General features: G+C 57.4%; 1 protein-coding gene across 1 annotated transcript; it reads left to right on the forward strand.

The window, feature by feature from the left end:
- Nucleotides 1–6,189: 6,189 nt before the first annotated feature.
- On the forward strand, nucleotides 6,190–19,175 carry RADIL (Rap associating with DIL domain; the record flags this gene model as incomplete). The annotated part of the gene is made up of 15 exons (XM_079542878.1): nucleotides 6,190–6,225; nucleotides 7,865–8,417; nucleotides 11,676–11,938; nucleotides 12,836–13,495; nucleotides 13,613–13,650; nucleotides 14,288–14,448; nucleotides 14,740–14,852; nucleotides 15,275–15,512; nucleotides 16,408–16,580; nucleotides 16,658–16,808; nucleotides 17,063–17,253; nucleotides 17,569–17,950; nucleotides 18,221–18,360; nucleotides 18,692–18,834; nucleotides 19,070–19,175. 15 exons carry the CDS (start codon nucleotides 6,190–6,192, stop codon nucleotides 19,173–19,175), a joined length of 3,348 nt encoding a protein of 1,115 aa, XP_079399004.1.
- Between the last annotated feature and the right edge of the window lie 1,346 nt (nucleotides 19,176–20,521).

Consider the following 20,521-nt stretch of genomic DNA (forward strand, 5'->3'; position numbering starts at 1 on the left):
ACGCCTTAAGGACACTTCGCATCCATGGGGACATGGAAGGGGAGCAGGGAGGGGAGCCCGGGCCGTGGGCTCACCCCGAAGCCTCCTGCTGCCCCCTGCATGATTTTGATTTTAAACAGATTTTTCTTTTTTAACCTTGAGAACTGTTTATTTTTTTAGGCAATGTTTTCATAACATGGTGACCACCTGAAGGGCTGCAGGCAATAGGGGAGCTTCGCTCACCCTGCTAACCCCAAGCATCCCATTGGGGCCGTGTCCCCACACTTCCTTGGCTGGTGACACCCTGGGGACCTGCAGCAAGCTCACAGCCATCCCAGCCTGCGGAGGCAGAGTGGAGCCCCCTAAAAAAGGCTTGAGTGGAGCGCTCATTGGCACACCTGCTTGGTCCACAAATGGTCAGAAATCACTTCAGCATCAGCCTTCCCCTCCCATGCTCTTGACAGGAAGGTCCTGAATCAACAAAGCCTTACTTGCCATTGAAACTTGAATCTCTTCCAGCGTTCTCCAGACTCCAATGCACCAGAAAACCCTTTCTCCAAACCAGTATTAAGCACACGTCTCGGTGTGTTCCCCCTGGACAGGCCCTTAGAGCCCTTCCAGCTGTTTTCTCCTAGGGTCTCTTGGTTTCCTTGCTGCTCTCGGTGTCACCTGGCTGCATTTGGGCTGTCCTGATCCTGGAGCTTGAAGTGCTCAGCCTTGGTTTCATTATCCCAGGAGAAGGCCTTGGTAGTGGCTCCACACAGCCGTGCCATTTTGCAGCAAATTACCAAAGAGAAGTTTCCCAGATGCTCTTCCCCTCTTGACATGGTGGCTGTGGTCTTCATGTGGGCAAAAAAAAAAACCTTTTTCCATAGGCAAAGGGTTCCAAGAAGGGGCTGTGCCCTGCGTCCCAGCCTGGCACAGGGCTGCTGGGGCTCTGCCCTTGGTGTCCCAGAGCAGCCTTCAGCCTGGAGGGCTCTCAGGGTGACAGGAGGTCTTGGGGACAGGAGGGGATGGACCTGGTGAGGTCTCTGTCATCATTTCCCCCAAGTCCCCAGGATGAGGCCTTTTTCCTTTGCCCAACACTTCTCAGCCCTGTGGGAGGGAGAAGAGGGAAGAACTGAGCACTGAGTGATGGGCAGTTTGTGGGGTGAATTTGGGGTCAGAATAGAAGGTCCAAGACTGCAAGCTGCCGTTTTTGCTATCTGGCAAGTCATTACTCTACTCCGTGCCTCAGTTTCCCCAGCTGTAAATTGGGGGTGCAGACAGTGACCAATCTCACAGGGCTCAGTTTGGGCGCTGTGGAGCAGCTGGAGGATGGCTGGTCATTCACAGGCACCGTGCTCCATCTGTCACTGAGTTTGTCACCAGTGGTACATGGTGGCACTGGGTTGAGTGCACCCAGCTCTCCTCCCCCACACCGAGGATCAGCCCCATTGCAACATCCCCTGGCAGAGGCTGCCCGTGGGGTTTTGTCCCTGGGCTTTGTCCCACACCATTAATCTCAGAAGCGTCCTGGGGACGTGCAGCCCAGAAGGACCTTTCTGAGGCCACCACAGAGCGCACTGAGGACATCACCACTTGCCTATCCCCATGCTGAGCCTCTCCTTTATGTGCCCTTTCCTTCTACAGCGGGGCAGGATGCACAACATGCTATCTGTTTGTCAGCCTATTTCGTACTAATTTTAAACAATTCGTAACGTCTGTGAAGGAGCTCCCTTTTTAGCATCTTGTATTTTTCACCATCCATTCTTGGTCAAGCAGTATTTTATATTTAACACAGTACTGGATCAAATTAAAAGCAAAACTGAGGAAGATAACACTAGCGAATGATGTTTCCTGTGGAGTAGGGTTGAAATAAAAACTCAAGATACCTCACTATTGCTTGCGTGTTAAGTCAGAACGAGTTTCCCAAAACATAAGGAAATGAACTCATTTTTGGTCCGACTTGCCCTAAATAGCATCACTCGGTGGTGAAAGCAGAGAGCGCAGCGATGGAGCGCTGAGCACCGGCACACTTCACTGCACGGATGGCCCCGGCATCCCCTCAGCTCAGCGCACTTGGGAAAGGAGAAAGGCAGAAAGGTCTCAGTTGAGTCGGGACCCCGAAATCGGGACCCCCCCCCTGCGTCACGGCCAGCTGCTTCAGGCACAGTCCGGCCCCATCCCGCAGTGGCCCCGTGCGCCCACACGCTGCCCTCTCCCTCGCACCGCCCCGCTGTCCCCACGCTGCCCTGAGGCCGTGACGCCGCCGAACTTGTCCCCAAGCCCGACCCCATCACCCCACCCGCCCGGGGCCGCTGCTCGGGGCGCTGTTGGGGCAGCGGAGGCCGCGGGGTGGCGCCGCGGGGTCGCTCAGCTCCTCTCCGTTCCGCTCCGTTCCGCTCCGCCCCGGCCCCGCACGCAGCGCACCGCACCGCACCGCACCGCACCGCCGGGGCTGCGCCTGGTGAGTACCTTCCGAGGGGGGCAGCGGGACGGCGGGGCGCCTTGCTTCTTTATGATCATTATTTGTCATTTATTTCATCGGTGTTTTTGAAGTGGGGGGTTTAGCATCGCCGGGACATCCTACCCCCAATCCCTCCGCGCAAACGCGGATCCCTCGCTTGTCCCCGCTGTTGTCTCCGGGATGGAGTCTTCGGGACCCCGTTGCGATAGGGACGTTTGGACGCCGTCTTCGGGAGAGGAGGGCAGGCGAGAGTCTAGGCTTGCCTGGTTGCCACTGGAGACCAAACCTGCCCTGCGAGCCGCGCCGGGCACAGGAGGGCTGCACCATGGGACGCAGCACCTTGGCACCATCATCCTAACGTGCACTCTTGGGACCCCTCTGCCCTTCGAGCCCTCTGTCCCACTGCCTGCCCGGCTGGATCCGTCCTCCACCCACCACTTGGGTGCTTTATGCCTTCACCATGCCCTTTGGGATCCTGCCCCTATTGGGGTTGCACTCATTGGTGCTGCACTCACATTACTGGTTCTGCACGCAGCTGCTTGGCACCATGGTGGCATCCCAAAGCCTTGGCAGATAATCTGGGGACACTGCGCTTTGCAGCAGGCTGGTGAGGTTTCTTGCTGAGTTATAACTTTAGCAGAGAAAACTCAGGGGAGGTTTCTACTTGCTGGGGAAGTGCTTATTTTCTGTGCTCTCCAGGATCAGTTAATTATCACTAGAAAAAAATATATATTGCCAAGGTCTCATAATTAGGCTGCCTGCTGCGACTGGGCTGCTTGGAAGGCTGTGGAAAGCAAGCTCTCTTTGTGAAATGTTTTTTGGATGTGTGAATAGAGCTGCACAGGCAGAAGGCGGTCACTGGGACTTGGTACTGGAGAGCTGGCGCACGTTTGTGGCTCAAAAGACCCTGCAAAAGGAGGATAAAAATAAAAAGCAAGGAAAAAAAGGGAGCTGCTTCAAGGCCTCCTCCTGTAGGTCCCAAATCATTGTGATCTGGTTGTGAAGTTGTTGTTGCCTATAGGAATGGCTGGCTGTTTGCTGTCCCATTGGAACAGCCCTGGGTTGGTTGGGCTCCGGGTGCCGTCGTGGAGAGGTGCTGCTAATAATAACACCATAAGGAGTTTACCCACACTGATCCGGCTCAGGACAGCAGTGGGCTGGAGCTGACATTACCAGCCTGGCCCCAGATTAGACAGATAAAAACTCACACAATAACGAGCCGTGCTGCAAAGCAGAGATTGGGTGCTGCCTTTTGGGGAGGGGGTGCAGGGGTTCTCCATGGAGGGCGTGGGCAGCGGCGCTGGGCTGCAGGGAGGGGATCTGCAGAGGTTTGCAGCCAGGCTGAGTGTGCCAGCACCGGGCTGTTCTCATTTCCTCTGCTCTCTGAGTTCTAATTTGTTCCACATTGCAGTGCTGGGGCGGCCTCTCCCTCCCCACAGCATCCAGGCTGCAGCCGTTCTCGCTGTACTGAGGCTGTGAGTCTGCGTGGTTTCCATTAGAAAACAAAAAACAAACAAAAAAAAACATTTGAAAAAAAAAAAAAGGGGAAATTTTTCAAACAGGGCTCTGTGCAAATAACCTTTCTGGGATGGTCACAGCTGGAACCTCGCTGGCCATCCGTGATGTGCACACGTGGGCAGCGCCGTGCAGAGCTGAGATGGGATGAGCCCTGGGGATGTCGCTGTAATAGCGACCGAGTGCTGTAATAGCAGTGGTGACCTGGTGGCTACAGATGGATGGGTCCAATCCCATCCCCCAGGCAGGAGGAGGGATCCAGTTTGGGCCTGGGCTGATTAAAGAGCTCAGCACCAGGAAGACATTCCTGCCACCGACGTGGCGGGTGGAAAATAGAGCCTGATGAGCAGAAGTGGTTCCACCCCCTGACATGCAGAGAGCCAGCCCCCTTGGAGTATGGCTTGGTGAGGGGTTTGAGTTAGGAGAGGTGATACTCCTGCCAAAATCTGCACTCTGTGGTATTAAAAAAGTCACTCCAGTCCGGTGTTTAGAGGTGGCATTATCCAGCATCAAGAAAGCCCACACGAAATACACCCGATCTATTTGAAAGGCTGTTATCAGAGCAGATCTCACTGCTGGGCACTGCTGCCTACTGCCCTGCCTCAAAGCATTTCGGTGCTTTGATCGCTTGTTTGGGAGGAGATAGAAATGGTTTTTGGGAAATCTATGGCTCACACAGTGCTCATAGCTTGGACAAAGCTGGGCAAACAAAACGCATCCCAACGACGGCAGGCTGCGAAAGGGAAATCTTTCTGCTCCCAAAAATAACAAGAGGAGCTTGGAGTGTTTTCCTGTCCCTGACGTGTTGGGGTGAGCACAGCCCGTGTCCTGCAGGAGCTGCTGGGGCTGTGTGTCTGTCTGCCTTTCTGAGAACTGGGAGTTTTCACATTAATGACAATTTGCTCTGGAAAAACAAACAGAAAGTTCATTCGCTGTGTGAATATGTTGTATTTCATCGTAGAAAGGCTTTGGTTGGAAGGGACCAGTCCTTGGCCCATGGTGTGGCACCGTCAGATCTGGATTTGTGCTGGCAGCAACCAAAAGGAGCTCCTACACCTGGCTGGGAGAGGGGTGCAGAAAGCACCCTACAGCCAAGGATGAGAGCAACCCCTGCTTTGCCCACTTCTCATCAGTTCAGGATGGATGGGGCTCAATTAAAGCATCCAAACACTCTCGCAGGGGAGAAAATAGGTGGTAGCCAACAGCTCATTAATTGCACGGAGCAAAGCATGACAGGAATCAATGTCTGGCAGCCGAAGCCAGACACGCTGGAAAGAAGGCATAAATATTTAAGCAGCGGGAGTGATTAATCACAGCAGCAAAGGAAGGTGGGGGGGTGCCCAGGCCCTCTTGGTGCTGTGCATCCCAACCAGCACCTGGCAGAGGGCTCTCCCGTAGCCCACTGCTGGGCTGAATTGAGCCCACTCTCTGCTCCTGGCTGGGGAATTTAATGGAGTGGTGCTTTAGTCTTGAATTGCCATGGGCTCTTTTCTGCAGCTCTATCTCATGCCCTGCTGTCTACTTCTGATAACACCCATGAAATCACACTGCAGGTGCAGCTTCTCCCTCGCATGTTTGGTTCCTGCTGGTCCCATTCCTGCATATCTGCACTAAGGAAAGTGAGGGGATGCTGCTTGGTGGCACTCCTCAATCTTCAGCAAAACACACCAAGATCCTGGGCCAAGGTCCAGGAGAAATAAATCCTGATGGGCGTATGATTGGGCTCTGGCTGCAGGACCCATTGTGTACCCATGGGTGTCTCCAGGGATGCACGGGCTTGGGGAAAGCAGTTAGATCAGCAGCAAGCCTGTAACCTCCATTTCCTCTACACTGTCCCTTTCTGATCTCATTTCTCCTCCTTTCACTATTCTCTCCCTGCCCTCTTTGCTGTCCATGCCTGGGTTTCCTCCAGCACTCTTCCTGCTGAGATGGGTCCTGAGCTTGGAGCTGGGCTGAGATATCCCACCCATGGGTGATGGGTTTCTGCCACACTGTGGATGCTGCATCCTTCCTGCAGCCCTCACCAGTTGCTTTGAAGGAAGGAGGAATAAAACTGTTGCGGCTCCAGGTGGGTCAGCAGTGCTGCACATCACTGGTGGTGCATGGCATCTCTGAGCCCCCAGAGCAGAAGAGGGCACTGCGGTGGCTCTGAGCAGCCCGTGACTTCTCCTCCTCTTCCTCCTACAGACAGATGTGTGCTGGGACCATGTGTGCTGGGGGGATGCCCACTCTGAGGAAGAGGACGGATGGAAGGACGGCGAGCCCGTGAGAAGGATGGCGAGGTAAGGGCAGCAGAAGGAGAAAGACCACTGGGATGTCTGCCTGGTGGATGGACCGTGTGTTTGTCACAGCACTGTAGAATGAGCACAGAATGAGCTGGCTTGGGTGTGATGTCCCACGAGATCAGGGAGACGTGCAGCCACCCCAGGCTGGGGGCAGGCAGGGGTTGTGCAGGTGGGCTGGTCCTGATGGGGCTCACCTCACTGCTGCTCCGGCTGCTGAGCAGATGAGCAACCGAAGGGTTTGTCTCAATCTGGGCTTTGTGTTTTTCCAAGCACTTGCTCTGTGAAAAGCCTCTGCCGCTGCTCTCTGCAGGTGCTGTGTCTGATAGAAAGAAAATAGCAGTGCTATAAATACCGAATTGAAAGAGGCAGCAACCTGCCTGCCATGTGGGCATGGAGGAGTGACCTCATGGCAGCAGATGTTGCAAGGTTTCCCTCTGTGCCGTGGGTAGTGCAGAGCAGAGGAGATTAAATCTGCCCACCTGATCCAGTGGCTCAGTGGCAAAGATTTATCTCCTGCATCCTTGTTCGCAGCGGTTTCTGCATGCAGCAGTTGGGGTTTTGGGGGTACCCTGTCCTGCTCCCAAGTGGAATCTGCCTCAGCACCCATTGACATGAAGGGGCAACCCAGGCAGGAGCAGCCCCTGACACAAAGGAGCTGCAGCTCCAGCCTTGTCCCCGCTTAGTTTCCCCAGTTACAAGGGGGGCCAGAAGGTTGTGAGATGTCCCTGGGGTGAGAGGGGTGACCAGAGGTGCAGCAGCCTCCCAGGCTCGTCCTGCAGCCGTGGAACTCACTGGTGCCTCAGTTTCCCCATCTGCAGCATTCCAGGCTCTCCTGGCCCCGGGAGATCCCCGCCCTGCAGAAATCCTTTGTGCACAGAAGCGAGGCTGTTCCCAGTGGGAAGGTGACCTCTTCCATTAGCAGCAGGGACGCTTTTTCTTCCTGAATTAGATGGCAGCGTGGAGGCTGTCCAGGGTTGGCATCACTGCTGACAGTGCTGGAGCTGCACCGAGCTGGGTCCTGCTGAGCACACACAGAGCCACCCACATCCCCAGCCATGTTCTTTTCCCAGTGGAGGTGGACAACAAACACGCATTTCAGGCACTGTGCTTGGCGATGCCGCCGTGTGCTTTAACGTCCTCTGCAAACCGGCAGCAGGATTTGCCAGAGCAAGGACGTTTATGGAAAGGCCAATTGGAGCCCGTTTTCACCCTGTGCCTCTCAGTGAGCAGAAGCGTTTAGCAGCGACCTCCGAGTAATTCAATTTGCACTCGAGCTTTCTGTTTCACCTCTAAAAAATGGGATTGCTCCACAAACTCGTTAGAGAAAGTGGCTCCGAGGCGCTGGCTCCCACCCAGGCTGGGCTCTGCAGGTCCCACTTTGCTGCTGGGCTCTGCTCTCCTCCCAGCGCAGATGTGCTTAGGCAGGAGGGACCTCACAGTGCACACGGCAGAAATTAACCTCCCCGGGACAAATCCGTGCTGCAGTGTCTGTGTGGTGCAGAGGAGCTGCACCAGGGGAACCTCCATCCCGTGCTGCTGCCTCTGGAAGCCTCAGCATCACCTCCCCGGCTCATCCCCGTCCCTCGGGGGGTGGCTGCCACGCTCACCCCTGATCTCTCCCTATCCCTGTTCCCAGCTGCCGCTCGTGACGACGTCCCACGCGATGTTCTATGGGTCCTCCTCCACCATGGCTCCACCATCCAAGAGCCGGCTGAAGCGTCAGAGCCGCCTCTTCTCCCAGGTCCTGTACAGGACGCTGAGCTACAAGGACCGCAGCTCCACCTCCGCCTTCCCAGACGGGGATGACCCAGCTGAGCTCTCCACTCAACTTTCGGCTCCCGGCATCCTGAAGATTTTTGGAGGCAACATCTGTGTGGGCACCAACTACAAGAGCGTTCTGGCCACGGGCAGCTCGGGGGCACTGGAGCTGGTGAAGGAGGCTCTGGAGCGCTACGGGCTGAGCCAGCTGAATGCCGGGCAGTACGCGCTGTGCGACGTCATCGGGAGGTTCGAGGGACCCGAGAAGCGGTGGCAGACTGAGGGGCTGAGGGTTCTCGGGGACCATGAGAAGCCGCTGCTCATCCAGGACCTGTGGAAGCCCCGGGAGGGATTCTCAAGGCGGCTGGAGCTGCGGCGGCGGGCGGAGGTGGAGGAGATGGCAGCCAGGGATGTGGATACCACCACTGCAGGTCAGGGGCAGCGGCTTGGGGGTGTTTGTGTGGGGGTGGTGGTGGGGGCAGGAGCTGCGTTTTGGTTGCAGTGCTCTTAGCGCTTCCCTCCGTGGGGAATTTGGGACCCCAGCTGGATGCCCACTTGCGGCACAGAATCTTTAAGGCTGGAAAAGAGCTTCAAGATCACCAACCCCAACCCATCCCAGCATGACACCAAACCACATCCCTCAGTGCCACATCTCTGTGGTTCTGGAACACCTCCAGTGATCCCAGTGACCCCACCACTCCCAGGGCAGCAGTGCCAGTGCTCCTTGGGAGAAGAAATTTTTCCCTGTTATCCAACCTGAGCATCCCCTGGCACAACTTAAGGCCATCACTCCTCTTCCTTTCAGGTGCAAGGAGCTGCTGCAGTGCTCCTGGGGGTCAGGGATGAGGCACCGAGGTGGGTGCCCCTCTCCTCTCCAGTAGGGATCAGGGCAATGCTAAGTGCTTTGCAAGGGCGCTGGCTCTAAAGAAAGAAAAAAACAGTTTTTAAATAGAAAACAGGGCAAGACCTAAGTGCTAAACTCACAGTCAGATGCGGCTGCATGTGGTGGGAGAGCTGTGCCACGGCTCTTCAGAGGCTGCCAGCATGAGCCCAAGGTGACATCAGCTCCGGATGACACCAACCATTGTCCCAGTTGGGACAGGGCCGGCAGCACTCACACCTCAACCCGGGCACTGTGAGAAGGGCACTGCCCTCATTTCTCATGTTTTTATTTTTTTAAAACCTTTTCTGCAGCCAGTCAGGCTTTTCTGAGACGAAGACCCCCAGCCACAATTATTCATGCTATCTGCTTGACAGATGTACTACTAAAACCTCACTTCTGCTGCTGTCCCATTCAGCTGGGCCCATCCCCAGCCTCCCCACCCCATGCTGGTGATGCTGCTCCAAGCACACAGAGCATCTGCTCCCCTCTCTTCGGCAGCACCTCAAAGGGAAATGTGGCTCCTGGTGCAGTGGGGACCATGAGTGCTACCAGCAGGGTCACCCTGCCACCACTCCTATGTCCCTTTGCCATGAGCTGAGCATCAGCTGTGTGCCTGGGGCAGCAGGGCGCTGGCATGGAAAATGTGGCTTCTGTGCAAAACTAAAAGGAGAGGCAGCTGGAGGCTGTCTGGGAGGAAAGCAGATTGGGAGCCATAGGGAAATAGCTGTAGGTAACTGCCCCCACACAGGGCATCGCAATGGGACACTGCTGCTGAGCCAGGGGGGAAGGCCCCACAACCACAAGCCCACAAGTAAGGAAGCAAATGGCTTAAGAGTTTTATCTGCTCGGTTACCCATTATCCTAATTAGTTTATTAGCTGCTTCCCAGGGGGGAGGGAGGTGTGCGCTCCTGGCACCACTCCTCTGCAGTGCAGGTGGAGCAGCTCTGTGGGAAACGAGGCTTCACTCAGCCCTGCTCCTTTTGGGGAGCGATGTGGGGCAGCTGGGGGCAGAGCACCACAAAGTAGGGATGCATTCAGCTCCTCCCAGGCACCCCATTGCATGCCGTTCCCTGTGCTGGTTGGGTTTCCCTGTGAAGCTGCAGACCGAACCACGTGCTGTGCAAACCATGGGAGTGAAACCTCTTCCCTTCCAACACGCTCTGTTGGTACCACTGAGGCACACCTTGGCACAGCTGCAGCCAGGGAATGTTCCCTACAGGGGCTGCTCAGCAATTCACATCAGAAAGGGCGTTTGCCCCAAATTAGAAACAAATCTCTCCTGCGTCCCTTGCAGTTATTTATGAGCTGATTCATTTCCCAACCAGGAGCAGGGCACCTCTTCCCTGGGCTGAAAAAAGAGGCAGAACCCGTGGAGATCCCATGCAGCAAAGCCAGCAGGTTTACCCCAGGATGTGGGGTGGGTTTGGGGACAGCCAGGCAGGAGAAGGCACTGCTAAAGAGCTGGAGGCATACCTTGGCTAATGGATGGACTTTGTTTCATTCAGGAAAAGAACTGTTTATATTTCCAGCACAGCTCTGGGTTTGCGGGGGAGTCGGTGACGGAGGCTCTATGGGCAGTGAAAACACAGCTTTTTCCTCAGTGGGTTTCCTATGCAAAGCTAACACAGTACAGACTGCCCTCAGATAAGGGAACAGTGATGGCAGGGGGACCCCGAGCCCCCCGGCTTGAGGAGCTGCACCAGAGCTGCCCTCATGTCCCTGTTTGGGGCCAGGCAGTGGGGTGACACAGTGCGCCCTCAGAGCTCTGCTCCCACACTCGTGGCATGCCCGTGTTTCACATCTGCGGTGCAGTGTGATGAACCCCACTGCCTTTTAAAGGGGGCATGGGGAGGGTCTGTCCCCCTCTTGGCAGTGGCTGCAGGCTGTGCTGTGCCCTAATCCCACAGCATGCCAACACCGGGTGCTATTTTCTCCTCCCCCCCCCCCCATCCCTACCATTTTCCCACCAAAGGAGCGCTCGATTTAAAACAAACAAAAATGTATTTTGGTGCATGCAGCCCATTCCTCACCAAATAAGGCAGACGACAGGTTTGTTTTTGGGCTCTGGCTTACATGTGTCCCTTTAAGCAGCCCCAGACTCTGTGCATTGCCGTCCCCAAATCCCTCTGGCTGTCCCCAAGCCCTCCATTCTGCCGTTCTGTAATGCAGAGGTACGAGCTCCGACTCTACAACTTCATCCTATCGCTGCTGCAGAGCCAGAGCCCTGTGGGGGGGATCCCATAGGAACTCCCCTATGGGTTTGGGGACGCTGCTGCCTTAGGGCTCTCTGCTCATTCGCTCCAAATCCCATTCGTCTTGCAGCCAGCGCTGCTCGGGGGAAGGTGCTGAGCGCTGGGTCCTGCGGCGGCTCTGCGGCTCGCAGCTCCCTGCCTGCTTCCCTGGGGGCTGAGGGGCCTCTCAGCCCCGCTCGCCGCCAGCAGGCAGCATCCAGGCTCTTATTTTTCCGTGTTTTTTTTTTCTTTTTTCTTCCCCCCACCTCCTCTAAAAAAATTCAGCTTGTTTTCTCTCCAGCCCCGCTTTCCACCGGCAGCGCAGGGGATGCTGTGGATGCGGAGCTCCCCGGTTGCCCCGCGGTCAGTGGGGACATGGGGGAGGGGGGAAGGGACGGGCTGCGGGTCCCTCTTTTTGTTATCGAGGGGGCACAAAACTCCCCTCTCTTGGGGGACATCGCCCCGGGGGATGGGGGTTCGCTCCGACGCCGCCTCCTATTCCCCACCGCGGCGGGTTTCGGGATGCTGCCGGTCCAGCATCAGAGCTGAGCGCAGCGCATCTCTCCCCCCGCAGGCATCAACGCCCAAGCGAGGAAGCTGCAGCGGCACCGGGCGCGGGGGGCCATGCGGGTGCTGGCGGGCGCTAAGCGGCTCGGCACCCCCCCGGCCCTGCGGCGCAGCCTCAGCGAGAGCAGCCTGGGCCGCCCCCGGGACGAGGAGCTCCGGCGGCACTGCCCCGCGCTGCGCGGCCCCGAGGAGCGGAGCGGGAGCAGCATGCGGTATTCCCTCTACCACTCCCCGCACCTCCTGCTCCTGCAGGGCTACAGCCAGCAGCATGTAAGCACCGCGCAGCTCTCGCCGCCCCGCCAACCTTTCTTCTTTTCTTTTTTATTTTTTTGTTGCTCCTTAAGCTTATGGGGATGGGGAGCTTTATGCATGGCCGGTGTTTCCTGGGGGAGGGGCGGGGTTGGGGTGAAAGAGCATCCTTAGGAAAATGAGTTTGTGTGGGGTTGGGATGTACAATCCGTCCTGCCCGGCTGCGGTGCAGGCTGGGGATGTGGCTATGGGGCTGGTGGAGAGACGCCTCAGAAAAGCCCCACGGCAGAGTCCTTGCCCCGGTGCAATGCAGAGCCTGTTCTGCAGGATGGTGCCGAGCGCTGCCCCGTCCCCGTCTGGCTGCCTCCGGTAAATGTAATGAGAGGTGGTACGAGACAGCGCGTCTGGGAGCGCTGGCACTGGGAGAACTGGAAAGGACTGGGACGGCTCTTTTGGTTAATGGTTGCTTTGTCCAGGCGGAATATCTGGCTGGTCCGAGATTTCCAGCTCTGTCCCAATGTGACACCAGCGCTGCAGCTCTCCTCTGTCTGTGCTAATGCAGCTGGGGAAACTGAGGCACCGGCGTGCAGGCAGACAGGGGCAGCCCCCTCAGCCTGCTTGGTGGCCATCGCTGCAGCTGGGAGGAGGGCTCCTTCTGCCCAGAGCAGCCCCATCTGTTACATGCCTGGAGTTACGGTGCCCATTTGTTGGGCTTGCTCTGCCCGTTTGCACATCTGGGTGCAGAAGCAGCAGGGTGCACAAGGGTCCTGGCTGCACTGCCCACGCTTTTTGTGCTGCGTGAGCTCCCCATCTGTGCAAGGGAAAAAAGAAGAGAGAACCGTGGTTCTGCCAAGGCCATGCGTGGGGGTGGCAGGGGGCTGTAGACCCCACTGATTCTGCATGCCCCCCCCCTCACAGGACAGCCTGGTGTACCTGCTGAACCGCGAGCAGCACACGGTGGGCCAGAGGACGCAGGCGAGCAAACCCAGCATCAGCCTTTCGGCGCCGGACGTCTTACCCCTGCACTGCACCATCAGGAGGCTGCGAGCATCGTGGCACCACTCAGAGGAGAAGTTGGTGCTGGAGCCCATCGCCGGTGCCAACGTCTCTGTTAACTTCTCCGCGGTGACCCGGACCGTTGTGCTGCGGCACGGGGACCTGCTGTCCCTCGGGCTCTATTACCTGCTGCTCTACAAGGACCCCACGAATGCACAACCGCTGCCGGCACAGACCCTGCTGAGGCTGCGGGCCCTGCACCCCGATGGCCCCTCTGTATGTGGGACGTGCGGCAGCCTGCTGAAAGAGCAGGGGGGGCTCGATGCCAACCGACAGAGCCCTGAGCCCAGCGACGGTCCCAGGGCTCCCCGCAGGAGGCTGCAGCTGGAGTTTGAGCCAGAGGTCGAGGATGTGCTGCTGCGGCGCATCATGACGCTGATCGAGCCGGGGGGGGATGACCACAAGCTGGCACCTGCCTTTCTGCTGTGCCTCTGCATCCAGCACTCGGCCACCAGCTTCCAGCCTGGGGACTTTGGGCAGCTGCTGCTCAAAGCGGCCAAAATGATCCAGAGGACAGTGTGGGTCAGTTGGCACTGGGGGGGTGGGGACAGCGGGGATCCCCTCGGCTCCCACCCTGGTCCCCATGTGCAGCAATGCCAGCAGTCACCATCTGTGCTCTCTCTTTCTCTCCCTGCCCAGGAGCGCACACGGGAGCTGGCTGAGAAGCAATCCCAGCAGTAAGTGCCACCCTTCTTTCTTTGCCCCCAAACTGGGAGAATTCAGCCCAATTCTCCCTCCCATCCAGCTGTGCCCACCCAGCTGCCAGCACAGATGCACATGGCATTTCCCTGCTAAATCCCATGAATTTGTATCTATCTTCATTTTGCCACTGGCCCCACTGCCAGTCCCAAATTCCAGGCTCCAAAGCAGCATCTGGAGAAACCATCAGTGCTTGTGCTGAGGTCTCCTTAAGGGCAACCTCCCAGCCCTTTGCTACAGCAGGAAAAAGTGCTTCAGCCATTGAGAAACCTCCCAGCTGCTTTCTATTTGTTTTGTTTTATTTTGGAACGGCCCAGTGCTGGGCAGGCTGAGTTTAACCACCAGACCTGGCAGCAACAGCAGCACAGATCTGTTGGGGAGATCTGCTCTGCAGCAATTCCTGCAGATGGGTTGGATCCATCATTGGGGTCCCCCAGTGGCGCCAACAAAACCTATCCTGCAGAGCAGGATCTCCCAGCTTGCTGCTTGCACAGGGCTTTCCTAAAGCTCAGCAGTGGGATGCAAAAGCTCTCTGCTGCTTTTTGGGTTGGTTTCACCCCAAATCCCTCAGTGATGAGCAGTGATACTGCAATGTCTGCTCTGTCCCCCCCCCAGCCAGGACCCTGCTGCCCTGTCGTGTTTCACCATTGCGGACCTGCTGCCAGACCTGCAGCACATCCTCTTCTGGATGTCCAACGCCATTGAGGTGCTCTACTTTGTCCAGCAGAAGTCCCCCACCTACATCCAGAGCATGGAGGAGGAGATGGATGTCAAAGGTAGTGCCTGGGGCTGCTGCTCACTCCATGGCCCCCCTCGACCCTGCTGATCCCTGCCTGCATGCAGTACTTGGTGCCCTTGAGATGAAAGGGAAAAAGGGGAAAAGGAAGAAATCAGCTTCTAAGTCCAATTTCATCCTGTTTGGGGATGTCATGCTGGGAGAGTCAGTAACCCCACCCTAAGGGAACATGGGGTGCAGTGGACCTGCAGGGTCTGGGGCTGTATGGGTACCCGCAGCCATCAGATGGCCCCGCCAGGTTTGCTCCTTGATTTCTCCCTCCATCCCTTAGGCTCCAAGGAGTCTCTGTTCTCCTCGACCATCACAGCCAGCGAGGAGGCGATGACGGTGCTGGAGGAGGTGATCATGTACACATTCCAGCAGTGTGTCTATTACATCTCCAAGGTACGCAGTGCCCAGGGGCACCGCCGCCAACGTGAGCATCCCCAGCAGTTCTGCAGGAGTTGTTCAGCTTCTGCAACACCGAGATGTTTTCCTTCGGGCTGAAGTGCCTCGCTTTTGGGCGCAGCCCAGGAAAAGTATTGGATGACCGTGGTGTGCTTCTCTGCTTGGGAGGAGGTGTTGGGGAGAACATAATGCTGCGATTCAGGGCACGATGGAAAGCAGCCCCGGGGCTGGTGGGGAACAGAGCAGGCAGTGTGTGGCCAGAGAAAGGTGTCTGTGTGCAGGGATGCTCCGTGCTCGCCACTCCCTCACCCTCACCCCAGCAGTGATGGGTGTAAAGTGCTGCTCTCCTACCCAGGCTCCTGCACAAGTAAACAAACGGGCCGGGTTCTGTTCAGCTCAGCTCCTTCTGCTTCCTGCAGTGTCTGTACATCTCGCTGCCGGCCCTGCTGGAGTGCAACCCCTTCCAGAATGAGAGCCATGAGGGCTGGCGGGCGGCCCCACCGCTGCCCGAGGAGCTGCACCGCGTGGTGCTCATCTACCAGGCAGCCCTGGACCTGCTCCGGCAGTATGAGGTGCACCCTGAGATCACCTCCCAGATGTTTGCCTACCTCTTCTTCTTCTCCAACACGCTGCTCTTCAACCAGCTCCTGGATAAGGGTCAGTCCCTGTCCTCCTCTTGGTTCTCCCTCATTGGGCTGATACAGGGAATAGACCTTCTGAGACCCCCCCGTCCTTCCCGGTGCCCCCTGGGGAGAGGGGCTTTGAGCAGCTGGAGGTGGGCAGGTCCCACGCTGGTATGAGGAAGCCAAGCACAAACCTGGCTGCTGAGCCCATGTCTTTTCTTTCCCAAGTGCTCCATCCCCAGCATCCTGCTTGTTTCACATTTCATGGCTTTGGCTTTTGCTGTGCCACTTTGCTACCAGGCTCTTATTGAGCTGTTTCCAAGCACAGTTCCCCTGTACCCATAGAGCAGACACAGATGCTCCCTCCAAGGTTCCCATTTCCAGGAGGGTTTTAACCCCAACCCCAAATCCAAACACATCTCCAACCCCAACCCCATCCTCATCTTCAACTCTAACCCCATTCTCATTCTCATACCCAAACTCATCTTCAACCCCATTCTCATTCTCCTCCTCATCCCCAAACCTAAACTCATAATCAACTCCAGCTGTATCTGCATCCCCATCTCCAAACCCATCCTTGACCCCAACCCTATCCTCATTGTCAATCCCAATCCCAACCCCAACACTTTTCAGTCTGAAAGCAATTTGCTCCACGGAGAGCTTCTCACTAATGAACCATTGCACCCTGCCTTGTAATTGAGGAACAGGATGGTGCTCGTTAACCCTAATTATCACTAACATCCCTGCCTCACGGCAGTCTCCTTGCCCCAGCCACAATTACCGCCAGGCAAGGTCTGCCACTGAGTCACAGCCACTGGGGACATTAACGTGGGGACATATGTGGGGATTTGTTCTGTAGGGCAGCTCTATCCTATGTTCTCTGGCTGAACGTGGGGGTTCCATTGCCCAACCCGTGCTGTGCCCCACAGGCTCCTCTCTTGGCTGCTTCCATTGGTCGCAGGGTGTGAAGCTGCGAGCCAGCATGCGGCTGCTGCTGGAGTGGCTGCGTGGAGCCGGCTTTGAGCAGCTCTCCCAGCAGTTCTTTGCTAAACTCACCAGCGTGGCCAACCTGGTGGCCATGCCCGGCTCCCAGCTGCTGCAGGTGAGGTGCTGGCCACGTTGGGTTTGGGATGGAGGTGATGGGATGGTATTCACCCCCTGTGCTGTCTCTTTGCCCAGATGACGTGGCCAACCCTGAGAGCTGAGTTCCCAGCGCTGAGCCCTGCGCAGCTGCATCGGGTGCTGAGCCAGTGCCAGGCGGCCATGGAGGTGGGCAACGTGGCAGCATGGCAGCCCTGGGATGAGGAGAGCACGGCCGCCTTCCAGCCTGGTGAGCCCCCTGCCCTGCATGCTGCTGTCACCCAAAAGCTTTTATGGATCAACCAAACGGGCAGCGCCCTTCAAACTGCAAGGGTCTTGTGGGTAACTGTGGTCATCAGGGTAACCATAGTCGTATGGTATTGGGATATGAAGGATGCAAGTGTGCTCAGTGCCCTGCGTACCCAAGTGATGCTGCTTGGAGGCACAGTGGGGCTGTGGGGCAGGATCTGCCTGCCCTGTCATCCCCCTTTGTCTGCCCTGCAGACGCAGTGCTGGAGTCTTTTGACAACCACCCTCCCATCGTCCTGCCCAGCGCGGGCTTCAAGGTGGACCTGGAGGTGGAGACGTTGGATGACAACATCTACCGGCACCTCCTCTACGTCCGCCACTTCCTCTGGAGCCTGCAGAGCAAGAGCCCCCAGGGCAGCGAGGGGCCGTGCTCAGCCCCTCCAAAGGTCAGGGAACCTTTCTTTTCACAAGGAGCAGTCAGGTGTTGCAACAAGGCAGTGGTGGGGTCACCATCCTTGGTGGTGTTCCGGAACCGCGTGGATGTGGCACTGAATTGGTTTGGTGTCGTGGTGGGGTTGATCTTGGGGATCTCGGAGGTCTTTTCCCACCAGGAGTCTCCTCCTGTGCTGGGGATGCTCACAGCCACCACAGCCACCAACCTGAGCAGCGCACAAACTGCTCAGGTTTCGATGGCAGGGTGATGGAGGGCACCTATGGGGTGGCAGCTGCTTACCTAGGTTCCCACTTTTCTCCTTTCTAAGAGCGAGCCACCGATCGTGCCAGAAGTGCTGGAAGTGACTCCAAGCCCAGTTATGACCCCAGGGAGCACTGTTCCCCCATCGGGCCGCTGCACCCCTGGCGGCTGCACCAACCTGGAGGGGGATGAGCCCCCCCCGCTCACCTCCACCACCAATGGGTGCCCCTGCCAGCACACCGCCAGCGAGCAGCAGCTCCAGGAGAAGCTCCAGCAGCTGCAGCTGGGCAGAGGCCCGGCCCCCCCGGCCCCCTCCTGCCTGCTTACACCCCCCACCACACCCCTGAACTTCGACTCTGCCTGCCCCGAGTCCCCGCAGGGCACAACCAAGGGGCTGCAGGACCCGCGGAGGAACGGGATGAGCAGCACCAAAGGCGGCAGCCCTGAAGGTAAGGAGGGCTGACACTGCCTGAAAGGGTGCGGGAAGGGGGGGACAGAGCCTGCACGGCCACACTGGGTGCCCATTTCCAGCACACGTGGCTCTTGTGCGGATTTTCAGTGCTTGGGCTCGGGGAGAGCACGTAGAGCGTCTCACCGTTCGAGGTCCCAGAAGGGAAGCAGCCCTAGGGAGAGCCCAGGTTGGCTTTGATGGGAATTCCTCGATAGAGCATATGAGGGGCGGTGATGGAGCAGTAACACGATGGTCCCCCTGCTGGCAGGCTGCTCGCCGACCCCCTACGACTTCCCCACGCCGGAGTCCTCCAGCCGCAGCTCGGCCACCGACGACTTCTGCTACGTCTTTGTGGTGGAGCTGGAGAGGGGAGCGCTGGGGCTGGGGATGGGGCTGATCGACGGCTTGGTGAGTGCGCAGCAATGGCTCTGCCAGGAGCTGTGGGGGCACGTGTGGCATGGAACGCATAATTACCAAAGCTGATGGCTGTGCATGGAACTGAGCAGCTTTGACTGGGGCCAGTGAGGCGCGGAGCGATCTCTGGCAGCTCTGCTGCAGGGTCGCTGCCTGCTATGCCCAGCACAGCTGCCTGCAGCTGGAGGCAGCCAACGGGGGGAGGAAGATGACTCAAGTGAGGGATTTCCTCCATCCTTTGGTGCGTGGCAAAGCCAAGCAGGGCAGCGGGGAGGGATCACAGGTTTCCCGTGTCCTCTCTGCTCGCTCACTGCCTCCCTCCCAGCAGCACACACCGCTGGGCTCCCCGGGCATTTACATCCGCACGCTGATTGAGGGCAGCCCTGCGGCGGCTGATGGCAGGCTGGCCATCGGGGACCGCATCCTGGCCGTCAACGGCACCAGTCTCATCGGGGCCGATTACCAAAGGTGGGTGACACCCCGCTGCTGGGGCTGGGATGTCAGAGATGGGGAAGGCAGGTGCTTGGGGTGGGGTGAAAGAGGGAGCGGGGAGAAAAAGCATAGGAGCGCATTTCAGAGCTGAAGATGAGCCCGGTGTGGCTGCTGCTGTCATCGAGGGGATGGAGGTAGAGAGGTGTGGATTCAGGATGTGGTCCTTGGTGAACAGATGTAGCACTCATCTCTCCCTGTTGTTGCTCTGCAGTGCTGTGGACCTCATCCGCTCTGGAGGGAAGAAGCTGAGGTTTCTGGTTGCCAAATCAGACATGGAAATAGCCAAAAAAATCATCTCCAGCTCTGCATCCTCTTAACTCTCGTATGAGGTATGAGGGTCTGTCAGCAGTTGCAGCTCTGGTTAGGGTCGAGCTGATGGAGCCCAGGGTGCACAAGGGAGGGCCAGGACTGCACAGCTGCCCTCAATTTGCTTCCCAGCACCTTACCCTGCACTGCAGCAGATGGAAGGACACACCGGGGTGCTGCACGCTTCTCCCCAGCAGCATAGAGCTCCTCGTCCCTCCCCAGCTGATGGCCCCGCATGGCCTTCCTTGCTCAGTCACGGGCGTTCAGGATGCCGTTCCAGTTCTCCTGTTACACTTTCACATTTGCAGGTCAGGTTCAAGACAGCACTGAGATATCAAGGTTGCAGAGCCAGGCCCTGACAGCAGCAGGGTGGGCTGGAAAAGAAGCAGGTGCAGGAGCCCAGCTCTGTGATGGTAAACACAGCACAAGCACCCAGAGCAGGATCCCAAGCAGGACGCCTTGCCAGGAGCTCCGGTGCCATACCTGACATCAGGTGCCTTTCTGCTGCTGGGCTCCAATCTCACTGCCCCCAGCCCTGCTGCAGGAGGGGATGCAGCTTCAGCCAAGGGCTGACACCACCAGCAGTTCCCTGAGACAGCCTGAGCCCTGGAGAATAGAGCTCTCATCCTTGCACTGGCACTACAGCCCTGGCAGATCCCCAGCCCAGCCCCCAGAGCTGGCCCAGCAGAGTGGGGCATTCTGGAGCAGCCAGGTTCACTCTCCCCATGCAGGAGGTGCTGGCACCGCATCCTGTCCACTCCCTCCTCTTCAGGGCCATTGCAAGGCTGCCCTGTATCCCACCCAGCTCAGAGCATCTCAGAAGTGCTGCTGCTACTGGGCTACCAGGTGATGGGATGCAGCACAGGCTGGAAGAAAGTCAGGCTTCAGAGTCCCAGCAGCAGTTCTTCGACCCGCAGCCTGCAGCACAGTGTGGCAGGGCTGCACTGGCAGCTCCACCAGGCGACTGCTTGGTCCCTGCATGCACAGCTTCTAAGTCTTCTGCGTGCTTTTAGCAACATTAAAGGGATAAACCCAACCTGATTTCCGCATATAGAGATATTGAGATCTTGTTTAGCTGAACCCTATTAAAACAGTCTGCCATGAAGCCCTGCATCAAGCCCTGAACTTACAGCAGCATGATCTAAGCTCCGGCAGCAAATCAGATATTACCATTGCATCTCACAACAACAGCTCTCCGAGGATTGTGATGCTAAAAAGGGGATGCTTAACAGGGTTGGCCTTAATTAAACCTCAGATATTTCATTGCTACAGTTTGCTTTCTGGGCTCAGTCTTGCAGTTGGCAGGAGAGAGATGTCAGAATAACCTGTGCAGGAGAAACACTTCACACACCAGATT

This window comes from Tetrao urogallus (genome assembly GCF_951394365.1).
Source record: "Tetrao urogallus genome assembly, chromosome: 15".
NCBI lineage: Eukaryota > Metazoa > Chordata > Aves > Galliformes > Phasianidae > Tetrao > Tetrao urogallus.